The 16,403-nt window shown below is 39.9% G+C and overlaps 1 protein-coding gene across 5 annotated transcripts in view; it reads right to left on the bottom strand.

The window, feature by feature from the left end:
- Positions 1-16,403, bottom strand: part of CTNND2 (catenin delta 2) — a 921,273-nt gene that overhangs the window by 568,756 nt on the left and 336,114 nt on the right. For all 5 annotated transcript variants that reach the window (XM_046000689.1, XM_046000692.1, XM_046000691.1 and 2 more), the window contains one exon: positions 5,919-6,031. In XM_046000689.1, coding sequence (XP_045856645.1) covers positions 5,919-6,031 — 113 coding nt within the window. The remainder of the gene's footprint in view (positions 1-5,918; positions 6,032-16,403) is intronic.

Raw genomic sequence — 16,403 nt, 5'->3', positions numbered from 1 at the left:
CTCACTAATTTAACCAGAAATCAACATTTTCTCTGAAATAAGCCTTAATTCTTTGTAAGTGTGGACAAGATTTTTAGACTCCATTTATAGAATTGCTGGTACTTTAGCTCATAGAAGTTAATTAATAAAGAGAATGACCTTTGGTAACATGTACAACATTAATTCCTTCTGCATCTACTCTCCCCAAAATGGCAGGCTTTTGTGAAAACTTGTTTGCAAGAAATTCAAAAGTTCATCTGTGGGGAAGAAAGAGCATCATCTTACATAGAGCAAGCAGTTTATATTACATATTATGTTTTATCTTTTTAAGTATATTCAACTCCAATCAGAGTCTTGGGTATCTATATTATAAAAATGGTGAGGCTAAAGACGATTGCTTTATTTGGTAGTCCTATCCCACAGTAAATAACGACTCCACTCCACAGTCAAACACCTCTATTTCATAGAATCAAAGCCACAGATGATTTTGACACGTCAACCCAAATACATACATACATGCATAAAAAAACTAAAAAGGGCCATACATATTAAACTTTTGAATGAAATATTGATGGCCATAGAATAAGGTTTATTTTTCTGAAAACATTTGTAATTCAGCTTATTGTAGTATATATCTAGCACAGCCAGTTGAAAAGCATCGTACACATTTTTCTATTGTCGTATCACTCATTATCCCCAACTGAGCAGCTTAAAGCAATGTCTATTTTTTTTTTTTTTTAACTAATGGTTTTGTAAGTTTTGTAAAATTCAGGTTTGTAGCATGGGTGGGTTCTCTGTTACCATCCGAGTTTCTGCTGGGCTACTTTTCTTTTATGAGGTTCAAGGGAATAATCATTCAGGCTGTGAGATGAATTCAGTTCCTTTTGGTTATAGCATCAAGTTCCTCCTCTTCTTGCTGGCTGTCAGTCAGGACATTCTTAGAAGCCACAGGAATTGCCAATCACATAGCTCCTCCATCGTTAAAGCTGGTAATGGAGAATTTCTTACATGGCAAATCTCTCTAGCTTTGGATTTTTGACTTCCTTTGTTTCTGAGCTTGAGACCATTGTTATAAAACACCATCATCATCATCATCAGGGTTTCTGAGAGTCAGGCTTTTCTTTTTTTTTTTTTTTTTTAAGATTTTATTAATTTATTTGACAGAGAGAGATCACAAGTAGATGGAGAGGCAGAGAAAGAGAGAGAGAGAAAGGGAAGCAGGCTCCCTGCTGAGAGCCCTATGCGGGACTCGATCCCAGGACCCTGAGATCATGACCCGAGCCGAAGGCAGCGGCTCAACCCACTGAGCCACCCAGGCGCCTCTCTCTTTTTTTTTTTTTTTTTAAGAAGAGTCCGTAAGATAGGTCTAATTTTGATTTGAGCTCAAGATCTCTGCCATTGTGTTCTTGCTGCCTGTCGGAATCAGGAATATGATGGGTCATCTACTTTGATGTTCTTAAATTCTCAGTAGCACTCCAGAAAATCCCCTTACATTCTTTGAGTAGAGGTTAAACATTCTGTGGCAGGGAACTCCTAGAAGGGTCAATACAGCCTCATCCCCAATGCTCTGATAAGTTCTAATGACCCCCAGGCAGGGGACACCTGGTCCAATTTGGATGGATCAAGAAGACATTCACGAAGATGTGAGCCCTCGCTGGGTAACTGGATCCACAGGAGGCAGTGACCAAGTGAAAGAAGGAAGACATTCTAGACAGACGGGATCACATGGTTAGCGCCCTGAGACGGGAAAGGGCGGTGTGGCTACGGAAGTGGGAAAGAGTCCTTCGAGGACATGGTTTTGCTCTATGTAGTATGCAGCTCAATCACACCCCACACGGGGGACAGATATGGGTAGATTGCAGGCAGAAGGATGAGCTAGAATGTTACTAGAGTCTGCGGAGAATATGGCCAAGGCATAGGCATATGCAAGTCCTCGGACCATGGGACAGAGAAGAGCAGCGCATGGCCCCCAGCCTTACGGGGACAGGATGGCTCATAGCGCTGCCAGACCAAGAGCGTGCACAGGCCGAGACCTGAGGGATGGGCATGAGCCACGTAATCCCAGCTGGCCAGGGGGTGAGAGCGAGCTACGAGCAAGGGGATCTGATCGTGACCGTAAATAAAGGGCATCACCTGGATGAGTAATGTCCCTGACTCAGGTCTGGCTGGTTCTGAGGAATCTGGGAGAAAGGATGGAACCAAATTTTCTCGTGGGAAGAGAGCAGGTTCCAACAGCATGGAAAGGACTGGGCTGGAAACAGTGAGGAAAGCCGAGACAGGAAGGATATAAGGCCCATGGTAGGTCTGCAGGTGCAGGACGAAGCACCAGGAATTCCTCTGTCGAAGAACAGTAACACTTAACCCGCTCATTGATCTGAATTCTGGAAGCCTCAGTACCCACGTGGATGTTTAGCAAAGTCTGTGAAGAGTCAGAGAGGTCACCATGTTCCTATTTGTGCGACATGTGCCTGGCTGCCTGGATGCAGGAGCTGACGAGCTGTGACGCGGGTAGCTCCCGCCTCCCCTTCTCCAACCTCTCCGTGTTCTCACGTGTCCACTCGTGGACTATGACACTGTAGATTACTACAAATCATAACACTCATAAAAGTTGTTCAAAGAGTTTCAAAGGTCAATATGACGGCCAGGAAGAAGGTCTTAGGAATCAGATAGAGAATTTCCTATCATCAGTAAAAGGCAGGCAAACACTAAACTCTATTTACTAGTCATTTTTACCAGTTACATTAAAAAGTCTGAAAGACACTTGATTTTCTTTCATTTCTTCTAAGAAGCTCTCTTTTCCCCTCCCTAGTATCCCTAAGAATTAGGAAACAAGATCTAAAGTATCAAAGGCGTCTTTACCTGTTCTCCTTTTTCAAAAAATTGCTTATATTCTATTTTTAAAATTTTAAAAAATATTCCTTTTGATGTGCTAACTAGGTTAGTCTATTGTGCTTAATAAAGACTGGAATTTCCAAAGGAGCATTTCTGAAGCCAAGCAAACAACTCGGTTATGATAAATAAAGGGACAGTGGAAGCTATGTATTAGACTTTCCTCCAGTGAATTGTCAGCAAATTGCTTGTATTATTCAAGTGCAGATTCATACCTTAGAGATTTCCAATATACAAAATAATCAGGCTTAATGGAAACTGACATCATATAGCTATCAGGCAAGGAGAAATAATTAGGTAGTGTCATTTGCACTTAACACTATCATTTAATACACTTTTTTTTAAAAACCCAGGATTATTGTGTATCATGGGCTGAGAGCCAGGGGTACAGGATATAGAATAAAGAATCAAAGTTGTCAGGGCTAATTTTTCTGTCTACTTCTGTAGCTCAACATGGGTTCCATTCAAGATACCTTGGATAGAAAGAAGATACCTAAGGAAAGAAATCAATTCAGTCAAATCAAATGAGGGAGGAGGAAAGTTCGTAAGAATTAAAAAGGTAGTCTCATGGAGGCAACCTCTGAGATGCAGCCAGGTCGAATAGTAAGTGAGCTGACGTGTTTATCTTTCAAGAACTACATGGCCTCTCTGTTGGGCTACTATCTGTCACCACAGTCCCCTCCCTCCACTGACTCACAACCCACACAGCCACCATTTCCTACCGCCTGCCATCAGAGGTCACCCATTTTAGGACACTTATTTCACCTTTTTAAGAGGAAGACCAATTTCTTACAAGTCCGTCACTAGATGAATCAGATTATTTGTTTCTGACCCAATTAGAAGTTGGAAATTGAAGCACAGGATGTAACATGGTCCCCCAGACCTGCACCGAGCTGGGGCTGCGGAGGGGAGGGGATGAAATGAAATAAAAGATGTACAGTGTGCAAAAATATCACACAGAAAGGTAGAAATAAGAATGGAAAATGGAATCTGACCAATAGAGAAACAGTGGGTTTCAAAGCAAAACAGATGTCAATTCAGTGGTGTGTGTGGACCTAGGAACCTGATAGTCTTAGCTTCTCAGGAAGTAGAAAAAAAACCCCACCTTTAACCAAAAGCTCTTAAAATTAAAAAAAAAAAAAAAAAAAGAAAGAATTAGATGGGGGTGGGGGGGAAGGTGTATAATCTGAGCTTTGGATTACAGAAGAATTCAAGACCCAATTTGCACACTGGTTTTATTCCAAAATGTGGTTACAATTTGGCTATTACAAATTCTTAATACTTTTTTTTCCAAAAAAATGATGTTTAGTTAGCCAACGTATAGTAAGGAAGGGCAGTTATGATCAGCACTGGGCATTATATGTATGTGACGAATCACTAAATTCTACTCTTGAAACGAGTATTCCACTATATGCTAACTAGAATTTAAATAAAAATTTGAAGAAGGAAAAAAAAAAGTTCTTCAGATATGTCCAACCATATGGAATGAATCAAATACACATTTATAAACATTATTTTTCTCCTTGCCTCAGTCATACCATCTTCAACCAGTCAACCTTCTGAATACCATTTCGAGTAAACACAATGCACTTTTTTGTTTTGGTTTGGTTTTTTTTTTTTTGGTCCATTCTCCTTTGGTTAATTTGGGTGTTTGGCCAGTCTGTTTGAGGAATCACAGCTACTTATAACCTAGGTACTTGGATGCAGAGGTAGATATGCTCCCACGGTCCAAAATAATGTTTTGCACTAGAAAATGATATTCTGTCCAAGCAGGCTAGTCTAACAAGGGTACAATGATAGCCATGTGGATTCACCATTGTTAAAGAAAAAAAAAGAACAATGTTTAAAACACTGATGGCAAGTGACTCGAATAGGAAACATTCTGACTACAATTGCACTCTCACAATGATAAAATATGTTAGAGCAAAAGATACAAGGACATTTTAATTCTTTTGTCACAGCAGGTGGCTAAGAGATCACCAGACTCACGCTCCTCTCTGAACACACTGGTCATGGCCCAACCTCCATCTATGAGAGGCCACGTGACTGGTTTGCACCAATGGATTGCATGTGCAGTGATGCAATGGGCAAAACAGTTGACAGAGAGGTCACAGGGGATGGCAGAGCCCTCAAGAGAGAAGCTGGTCCTTAATAACTGTGGGAAGGAAAGCAGAGAAGCAGCCCTCTGACTACCATCCACTATCTCTACCTGTTGCATGAATGAGACACAGCTATTAAGTCACTAGAACGTTGGAGTTGACCCGCCACAGCAAGTTTCCTTCATGAAGACACCCCCCCTTAAAATGTGAACCTCAAAAACACGACATAGAACAAGATAACAGGAAAGTGTACAATGCATGACTGAGAAATGACAGTTGTGTAACTTTGTTTCTTTCACACACACACACACACGCGTGCACACGCACATGCACACACACCCACACACACATTTTTAACATGAAAACATGGTCCTAGAGTCGATAATCTACTTTGTGGTCCAGTGACTGTGTTTTGTTTTTAAACATTTTCAGACCTCAAACCAACCCCTTACTGAATAATTATTCTGTCTCTGAATTCAAAATATTTTTATCCAGGAGAATTGCATGCGTGGCTGATATCTGAGGTACAATTTTGCAACTTAGTATTACACAGTGGCAAACGAGACAGGTGACATCAAAATGTTCTCTTTCATTTCAGGAACCTGCACCTCTGTCTCCTTTAGGAAAAAAAAGAACTGAACGGAGAGACTGCGATATTGCATCTCCTGATTTTCCAGAGTTGACTCAATGCAAAGCCTTCCTTTGTGCAAAATTACATGTAGTTTGCATTCAGGGCAGGTGTTAGTTTTGTTAAAAAGAGTTTCAAGTACGAATCGGGCCATTTCGGACACCTTTTGAACATCTTAAATCAGATTGGTTATAATTCCCTTCCAACGTCTCACTGAATGTTCCAGATCCACTGCCAGGATTGTAAGGAGAAGATACACACCACAATTTCCTTTCCCTGGCAGCTCCCAGCCCAGAAGCGTAAGGAGGCAGGGTGCCCAGTACCTGATGCTGCTCATGCTGCCCGTCTCTGATCCAAGCTTGCATCGCTCCAGTTGGCTGGCGACGATCTGGCGTTCTGCCTCCAGCTCTCGGGTCAGTCTCTCAAACTGTAATTCCTGAAATAAAGCCACCAAAAAGATTAATTCTATCATCCACTTGCAAAGTGGAATTCACATCAAAATGACGTGGTGGTTCAAGGGGAAAAATGACATTTGCCGAGATGTTGAATTTGAGAAGCCGGGGATGTCACTGTGAAATCCAAGAGGGATTTGCACTTCAGATGGATCTGAGTATGTATCAGAGTCCTGGGGTCTGCTGGCTGCAGGGCCTGTGGTAAGTGATTTCATCTTTGTAAGTATCAACTTCATCATCTGTAAAATGGGTTGACAATACTTATTTCCTAACGTTGGGGTAAGGATCTAATGAGGCACTGGCCTTGAAAAATCAGCCTGGGCTATTTGGCGGATGGCCAGCACCTGACAGATATTAATTCTCCTCCACTAAAATTGTAACATTCAGTAAAATGTTAAAAGAAACAGCTTTTCTATCATTTGGAATACTGTGTTTATTCCCCATCGACCTCTCTCTACGAATTGAACCCTAACATTACTTATTACATATTGTAGACTGAAGAGAGATCACGCTTAAACTTCTGCTCTGTAGGCTTTCAATTTCAGCAGAATGGGAATGATACTGATCCTTGATAGCCCAATTACTAAGTGAATATCCTTTGAGATATTTGCTGTATCACCTTAAAACAACCCAATTAAACCAATGAAGAATGCGTCTACAAATCTGCCTGAAATCCACTGTTGAAGGATCAACGTTAATGAAGAATAATTCAATCAGTATGTCAAGTATCTTAGCCGTTCCAATTATACGACCTTTGTACCACATTTTAATCTTTGTCTTTTTTCCCCATGCACTTAAGTTTTTTAATAAACATAATTATAGCAAAGCAAGTATTTTTAAAAAAAAATATTTTTTTTTAAAAAAAAATATTTTTTTAAAATATTTTATTAATTTATTTGAGAGAGAGAGAGAATGAGAGAGAGAGGGAGCATGAAAGGAGAGAGGCCAGAGGGAGAAGCAGCGAACCTGATGTGGGACTCAATCCCGGGACTGACCTAGGCTGAAGGCAGTTGCTTAACCAACTGAGCAACCCACGCACCCCCAAAGCATGTATTTTAACTAAAAAAATTCCGAAGGAATTTTTACAACATAATCAGATTACATTTGACTTCTATAAAAAACAAATTACTGGGGCGCCTGGGTAGCTCAGTGGGTTGAGACTCTGCCTTTGGCTCAGGTCATGATCTCAGGGTCCTGGGATTGAGCCCCGCCTTGGGCTCTCTGCTCAGCGGGGAGCCTGCTTCCTCCTCTCTCTCTCTCTCTCTGCCTGCCTCTCTGCCTACTTGTGATCTCTGTCTGTCAAATAAATAAATAAAATCTAAAAAAAAAAAATTAAAAACAAAACAAAACAAATTACCTGCAGAGTTTTGTTTGGGGCATGGGAAAATAAAAATGCTGGAAAATATTGACAATACAGGTCAGTGTGGGAGAATGAAAACTCCTAACATTGCAAAGATGTGTCTTCCCGGGAAAGAGGACTTTATTGTTTTTGCTATCCTGAGACATCTTGGGTGATAACCTTTAAAAAGTAGGATATGGTGTGTCCTCCACATATATTAAAAATTCCCTTGTTCTTTTCCACAAGAGCAGATTTCTTTTCTGTTAATGTTATTTTGGGGAACTAAGTAAGAAACACTTTAAAAGGGGACCCAGGATGGCTCAGTCAGTTACGCATCTGCCTTCAGCTCAGGTCACGATCCTGAAGTTCCAGGATGGAGCCCCACGTCAGGCTTCCTGCTGGAGTGGGGGGGGGGGGGTCTGGTTCTCCCTCTCCCTCTGCTTCTCCCCCTACTCATGCACTCTCTCTCGTTCACGCACTCTCTCTTTCAAATAAAATATTAAAAAAAGAAACATGTTACCCATGAGAGCTCAACTTTTCCCTTTCAAGATCTAAAACTAAGGAAGCACATTGTTGTGGGAGCTCACATCTTTATCCTTACATACTCTGAAGGACAGCAAAGATTATTTTAAGGAAGAAATACCAATACCTCTGTCAGAATGCATGTTGTGCCCCTAATCTCTGCTTCTTCTCCCAGCAAGTTCTACAGCTTTTTTTTTTTTTTTTTTTTTGGCAGTTCCTTTCCACAAAAATATGCAGGTTCTAAAAGACTTTCATTTCCAAGCTTTATAATATATTTTATCTAGAATCTGTCCTAACAGAAAACCAAGCTATCCCTTTAGAATGATATCACCTTAAAAATATATTTAAAGATCATATAGAAGTCCTCAGAGGTAGATGGAAAGTCATTATACGTGTGGGTGTGGTCTCACTGCAAGTTTCCTCCACATCAGGGTTATGGAGGGAGGTGACGAGACACCCTCACGCAACTGCCTTCCAAACACCGAGTCACAATTTTCAGCGCGCCTTATCACTTTGTGTAGATCCGCATTTCCATCTGGCATCATGCCTCTGTCTGAGAGACTTCCTTTCATGTTTCCTGGAATGTGGCTCTTTCGGCAATGAATTCTCTCAGCTTTACGTGCCTAACAACACTATTTTGCCCTCATTTTTGAAAGATGTTTTGTCTTCTTGTTTATTGTTTCCGACCAAAAACAAAACAAAACAAAACAAAACAAAACAAACCACTATGGTATTCATGTATTAGTTTCTTTGTCTATACGGTGTCCTTTTTCTCTGCCTCCATTTAAGATTTTCTCTTTATCCCTGGTGAACAACCTGTGGACAACGTTCCCTCCTCTAGTTTTCCACATGTTTCTTGTGCTTGGGGTTCACTGGATTTCCTGGATCTGTGGATTTTGTTTCCATTAGATCTGGAAAGCGTTTAGTCATTGATTCCTCAAACTGTTTCCCCTTTCCCTACTAACACTCCTCTTTCAGTGACTACAATTACATACATATTAGGTCACTTGGAATAGCCCCACAGCGCGGGGATTCTCTGCCCATTTTTAAGATCCTTTTCTTCCCCCATTCTGTGTTTCATTTTGGATAGCAGCGTCCATTGGCGTCGAGTTAATCACTCTTCCCCTCTGCAGTATCTGACCCACGATTAATCTTGTCGAGTAAATTTTTATCTCAGACATTGATCAATCAAACACCTCTAGAAGTTTCACCTGGGTGTCTTTTCTATCTTCCATATCCCCAAGTTTATGAACACAGGGAACATACACACAAAAACTATTATAATGTCCCGAATAGCTAATGTTAGCCTCTGGGTCAGTTTCAGCAGACTGATTTTCCCCTCAGGACGGGTCCTGTTTCTGCTCCTCCTCACGTGTGGTGATGCTTGGTTGAACCTAAAACATTTTGAATTTTACCTTACTGTGCTCTGGGTATCTCATCTTCCTACAGCTATTTTAAGTTCTGTTCTGGGGCACAGATTTTTAATGCAATTTGGTACACTTGGGTATTCAGTGTATTTCAGATTTGCATTTCAGATTTGTTTTGGGGAGAGAGAGCAGCATTTTTCCAGGGCTAATTCCTCTACTTTACCTACAGACATCCTTCTAAGTACTCAGTGTCCAACGGATTATGGGTTTTCCAGCTAGGCTGGTAGGTGAGGGCACGTATTTCTGGCTCCTGGTTGGTAGTGTTTCCTCCCATCCTTTCAAATGGTTCTTTCCCTGCCCCCGGCGGCCTCCTTGCAGACTCAGAAAGCTCAGGTCTCAGATGAAAGTAGAAGTGGATCCTCTGTAGATTTCAAGGGTTCTCCTTCTGAGCAGCGACCACCCTTCTTGTATTTTACCCCAAACATTCTAGTCCCTTTTCCACCCTGGCTGTCAGGGCTGTCTCCCCAGTGCAGGGAGCCCCTGGGACTCTGCGGGTCTGCTTTTCTACCTTGTTGTAGCTGGGGAAATTGTAGGCTCACCTTATTTGCTTTGTGTCTCTTAGAAACCACCTTCTTCCCTCCTTAAAGCTCAGAGTCCTGAAAGCTGTGTTGCATATTGTCTGTATGTGGTGTTGTTTCAGATGGGAAGGGACCGGCAGGCTCCTGTTATTCTACCTGAGCTGAAAGCTGGAAGGTTTATAGGAATTCACAATTTTCCTTCCTGTTTGATGTATAAAAGGATATTTTCTGCCATATTTAAAAAGTCATATTAAATGAACTACTAACCAGGCAAATACTTAAGCTTTTACATGTTCTCGTCAATGTTATTCACTAGTATAGGATGAAAAACAAACAGCTACTTTTGGGTGACTGGTTTGTTTTATTTATTATGATGACTTTTTAACTGAACTGACATTTTCTTTATTAAGGAAATGGGTATCAGTATGTTGCCTTTTTAAAATAGCCACTCAATAAATGTTTACTTTGTCATCCTGTATATGAACCAAGAAAGTAATTAAGTGAATTTTCCCCTATGCTTCACTAAGGAATACATAGTAAATGTCAAGGTCCTTAAGGAGAAAGTAAGTTTCTCTTCTTCATCTAAAATCTTGTATTTTATTCATGTAACACAAAACATAAAAATAAAATGGGAAATAATTTTTTATTGAGTACTCACTATTGAGTGCCTAATTTCTAGGACCATATATAAGGCAGAAATTTTTCCTGCTGTCTTTCCACTGTATCTAGTGTCTAGAGCAGACCTGGCACATAGTAGCTGCTCAATCAATACCTGTTAACTATATACGTCTTCATGGACCCAAGTGCTCTACATGTATTACCTTGTGTATTCATTATAACACTGCTATTTCCTAGATTTTTTTTTTCTTACTTTACAAAAATGTTAAGGTGAAAGGCTTAGCCTTGGCCAAGAAAGAAATTCTTCCTTCAAAATAGCAAAGAGAATGAGATAAAGGATGCTGTTTAGGAGGTCTGGACATACAGAAGAGGTAACATTAAAGAAGTTAATGAATATTGGTTGGACTAAATCTTCCCTGTATTTTCAATTCTTTTGTTTTAGAGGCCAAAGCAGTCCATTAACATAGAGGGCATGTGATGCCAATATAAACTATCAATTTCATTCATACTCAGATTAAGACCTGTTATTTAAAGAAACGTTATTTCTTCAAACTCTAGAGACCAGGATCTGAAATGCCTTCTGCTTTTTGCTCACATTACAGTCACTTCCTACTTTACCCAACTGAAGATGCTAAAAGCTCATGGGGAGGACTGTTCTCACCATAATATATCACAGGTTGGGAACTCTCAGGATGTATTATGCTTGGAATCAGAAACTGGCCTTAGAATTGGTAGCTAGAAGAGCTGCAACTGTTCTCAAACTCAGAGATGTGTGTACCCTAACAGCACCCACAAAATCACCTAGGGCATCATCACAAGAATGAACGAGCTTCTGCTCTGCTGTGGCTACATAAGCTGTGGTGTAGGCGGAAAGACGACATTCTCCAGTTCTGACTCAGTTTGACATCTGGAGGGATGACCGACCTCTCAGAATTGAATAATTCCCTGGGTTTCTTAGAGACTTTGAGGCAGAACACTCATAAGGCAAATGTTGCTAATAAGGCCAAGTGGGTACCCAAGAAATCAACTGGAAAAATAAAAGTATGTGGATAAATTTCGTGAAATTTGTAATACCAGTTACAGTGAATATGTGTTACTAAATTAAGTCAGTGAAGGGGAGACCCTAAGGAAAGATAAGAAGAGTGAAGAAAGGGGCACCTGGGCGGCAATAGTTGGTTGGGTGTCCAGCGTGGTTTTAGCTCAGGTCGTGATCTGGGGTTGCGAGATCAAGCCCACCTCAACGCACGTTCAGTGTGGAGTTTGCTTGAGATGTCCTCTCCCTCTCCAGCGGCCCCTCCCCCAGTTCCTGTGTGTTGTCTTTCTCTCAAATAAATAAATAAATCTTAGAAAAAAAAAAAAAGAAGAGCAAAGAAATGTCCTTGGAGATTTTGGATATGGAGTGTAGAAGCATAAATAAATAAATAGGAGAATCATGGCAGGGCAATGACCACTAGCACGGTCTTCTCCTGGGAAGTTTCAGCACAGAAGTGGTGGTGTACTTAGGGCTCTAAAAAGTGAAGACACCAAAACCACAGGAAACAAAAGCAAAAGTAGATAAGGAGGACTACCTGAAACTGAAAATCTTCCTTTCCTTCTAGCAGAGGAAACAGTCAACAGAGTGGAAAGGCAACCTACAGAATACAAAAGGAGCTCATACAACTCAGTACAATAAATAAATAAATAAATAAAAATGGACAAAGTACTTGAATTGACATTTTTCCTAACAAGACATACAAGTGGCCAACACGTATATAAAAAGATGCTCAATATCACTAATCAAGGAAATTCAAAGCAAAACCATAATGAGAGATCCCCTCACACCTGTTAGAGTGGCTGTTCTCAAAGAAAACAAAAGATACCAAGTACTGGCAAGGATGTAGAGAAATCAAATGCCTACATGCTGTTGGTATGAATGTAAACTGGTGTGGTCACTATGTAAAACAGTGAGGAGGCTCCTTAAAATATTAACAACAGAATTACCGTATGATCCAGGAATCCCACTCCTGGGTATATACCAGCAAGAACTAAAACCGGGATCTAGAAGAGATATCTGCACTGTGTTCACTGCAGCACTAGTTTCGTTTTGTTTTAAAGAGGAAGAGGGAGGGGAGGGTGAGGCAGAGGGAGAGGAGGGAGAGGGAGAGAGAACCCCAAGCAGGTGCCACACCCAGTGCAGAGCCCAACATGGGACTCGATCTCAGAACCCTGAGATTATGACCTGAACTGAAATGAAGAGTCAGACACTTACCCGACTGAGCCACCCAGGCGCCCCTTCGGCAGCAGTATTCGCAAATAGCCAACACATGCTGCTGCTCAAATGTACAACAGACAGCTGCATAATGAAAACATGGTAGATCCTTACAGTGGAGTATTATTTACCCTCAGAAAAGAAGGAATTTGCACCATCCACTTCAACATGGATAGACCTGGAAAAACATTTTACTAACTCAAAGATGTCAGGTGCAGAGAAAAAGCACAAGACTCCATTTATATGAAGTGTGTGAAAGAGTCAAGCAGAAAACAGAACGGTGGTTGCCAGGGGCTTGGGAGGGGGGAAATAGGGAGTTGTTCAACGGGTATAAAGTTTCAGTTACACAAGACAAACAAGTTCTAGCGATCGGCCAGGCAACATGGTGCCTACAATTAACAATAGAGTGTTGTGCGCTTAAAAATTTGTTAAGATGGTATATCTCACATTAAATGTTCTTATCACCAAAGAATGAATAAATAAATAAAAGGATCCTAAACTTTTGGAGGGGGTGGATATGTTTATTACCGTCATTGTGGTGATGATATCATGGGTGTATACATATGTTCAAACTCAACAAATTGTGTCTATTAAAAATAGGCAGTTTATTTTATATCACTTATGTATAAATAAAATTGTGCCCAAAAAATGTGATGCAGAAACTGTTCAGAGAAATTGGGACTTCATGGGAATTAACAATAGGGTGTGGATTAAGAAGACATCCTTTGGTAAGGGAAGTTGGCAGAAAAAGCAAAGTAGTGATAGAGAAAATAAATCTTCCCACTATGTGGAAATTATCTTTTAGAGAAAAAGTTTTATAAAAGTAACGGACATATGATACTAAAGTTCATTAAAATTTAGTAAGAGCCAAATCTAAAGGATATTCACTCCTAGAATTGCACATCATTGAGTCACATAACACACAAGGATTATAAGAAAAAGTATCATATAGTTTCATAACTTTTTCCTAAAGAGCCTAAATTAACAATTAATAATTAATTCAGCTTAATTAAATGTAGTTTATTAAATGTTTTTAAAAGGATAAAGGCATATAAAGACTCTTGAGGGGGCTTAGCTAACTCAGTGTGAAAACTGGTATCAGAAAACATACAGTTTTATTAATTCCATCAATAAATAATTTACTTAACATTGTGAAATTGCATCAGTGGGGACTATACAAGCTGGACTTGAGGAAGTGGAGAAGTTTAGACTGAATAATGAATTCAGTAAGTGTGGATTTGCCACAATTTTACTAATACGAGAAGATGGAAAAGAGAGTGCACAGATGTGGAGAATGGAGAAGATGGATGAGCTTCTAGGCAGCGGAAGAGATCTTCTACAGAGTAGATCTGACGGCTAGAATCCAGTGACTTGATTCAAACTGACTATACCAACCCCATGTAATGGGAACGTTGACTCAGAACATGTCCTGAGACAGGTCTCGGGCATCAAGACTTCTTTGTCAACCTCATCTTCTGTAGAGGTAAAAACTAGGGACCAGCACCTACTCAGACACAAAAAGGCGGTCCTGTGCAGACTCGTGCGTGCAACAGAATGGTGGCAGGCAAGGAGAAGAAATGTGATGGCATTTGAAAGGTTTGGACATGTTAGTGAAGGCCCCAGGGTTCTCTCTCTTTCTCTCTCTTTTTTTAATACTTTATTTATTTATTTGACAGAGAGAGGGAGGTCACAAGTAGGCAGCGAGGCCAGCAGAAAGAGAGGGGGAAGCAGGCCCTGCACTGAGCAGAGAGCCTTATGGCGGGCTCGATCCCAGGACCCTGAGATCATGCCTTGAGCCAAAGGCAGAGGTTTAACCAGTGAGCCACCCAGGTGCCCCTCCGGGGTTCTCTTAAATGAGGTCTCAAAGAAGGCCTGTTAGGTTAACCTAGATGAGAATAGAAAACCTATAAATGAGCAACAGGTCTACCTTCCTTTAATGGCCAGCTGCTGTCATCTCTTCTGCTCAAGAGTGTCTAATGCTGTTGCCTGTGATCCAATGATAATCAGTTTATATTTCTGTTCTTGTACTTTTTGTATTCCATTACAATGTTCTCTTCAAGGGTCTGTGTCCTTCCTAGACTGTGAATTTCTTAAGCAAGAGACTAGGTCTGATGTCATCATTTTATCTGTGAGCAAAATGCCTGATATACGGTTGGAGCTAGGTAAATGATGAATAAATGACCCAAGATCCTGGTATCAAGCTTCCTGGAATTAAATAGACAAACTGCTTGTCACAAAATAATTTTTCTCAAAGTAGGTATTTCATGATCACAAATGAATCTGAGAAAACTTCCATAGGACTTCAAAATAATCAGCAGTTCTATAAAATGTCTCCATCATATGTTATTCTTAGAATTCAGTAGGCTCATTAATTGTAATAAAAAAATGCAATCCTTACTTGAAAGAGCTGTTAAAGGTTTAACTAGGTGATGTTTCTTTTGTTTAAACTTTGTTTTGCTTTTTTTTCTTTCCAATCAGTGCCTCTCTGATTTTATACATATGTAAAATATATAATTTATATGTTATATATAATTATACATGTCTTATTCATAATTATATATAATTACACACATAATACATAGTATATAATACACAAATTAATATATATATAAAAGATATAAAAATATAAAAATTATATACAGGAGGAGGATCTAATGGCCACTATATTTCTATCTGTATAAGGAAAATAATTGTCATTGCTGTTTTCAAATCAATCTATACATATACAAATTGAAATGGATAAAATATTTGTCAAGTTTCTTCTTCAGAGGCAAGCACTTTTAACTTTTTCTGATTTGTATCTCTATATCTCCATTAACTTTCCAATATTATTATTTCTTAAGCTTTCAGTTATAGGCATCATCAATTAATTTCCCCTAGTGGATGATGAGGATTTCACTTCATTTCCCCATCCGTCATCATGCGCAAACACTTCTCTCATCTTCCCCTGCGTTCCCCATCCAACTAAACTTCGACGTTTGGTAGAACAATATCACAATGTGCATGGCTTGTACTACGATTTTTTTAACATAAATATACATTTTGTTTTCTCTAAATGAGTGCCTTGTCTTTTTTGTTACTGTTGTTTGTTCTGCTGCCTATGTCCTTATCATGAATCTAACCCAAAACTTCCCTTGATGGATATAAACTTCTCTCAATAAATCAAACACAGGAAATAATGTATCAATTCCATCCATTGAAGAAATCTCTTCTGGTGTCTTCCAATCTGCTCTAGTCTGGCCTCTTTACCCAGCTGTCGTCATAGTCCCTCCCTTCATCTCCATGCTGGGGATTTCCTTCGTTCATTTCTTACGTGGGTTTCCTCTTTCTAGACCTGCTGCTTTCTTCATTTTCCTACTTTATTTCCTTTTTTTGGTAGAAAATGCCTTTCTAGAGAGAAAGAGAGTGGGAGGCTGTTTTTTGAGACCTTGCATATCTGTTAAGTTTTTATTCTACTCTCAAACTTGGTTCTAAGGCTGGTTACAGAAGAGGAGAATTCTAGGTTGGAAATAATTTTCTGTTAGAGTTTTGAGCTAGTTCTTCATTATCTCCTGCCTTCCAGGTGTTGCTGTTGAAAAGTGTGAAACATTCTGAATTTTTATTATCTTTTTGTGTGAAATCTGCTTTCACTTCTCCCCAGAAAAGTGAATCTTTTCTTAGTCCCTAGTGTTCTAAAATTTTATT

The sequence above is a fragment of the Meles meles genome, chromosome 3, assembly GCF_922984935.1.
Source record: "Meles meles chromosome 3, mMelMel3.1 paternal haplotype, whole genome shotgun sequence".
In the NCBI taxonomy this organism is placed as follows: Eukaryota; Metazoa; Chordata; class Mammalia; order Carnivora; family Mustelidae; genus Meles; species Meles meles.
This window is presented reverse-complemented; position numbering and strand designations above follow the sequence as displayed.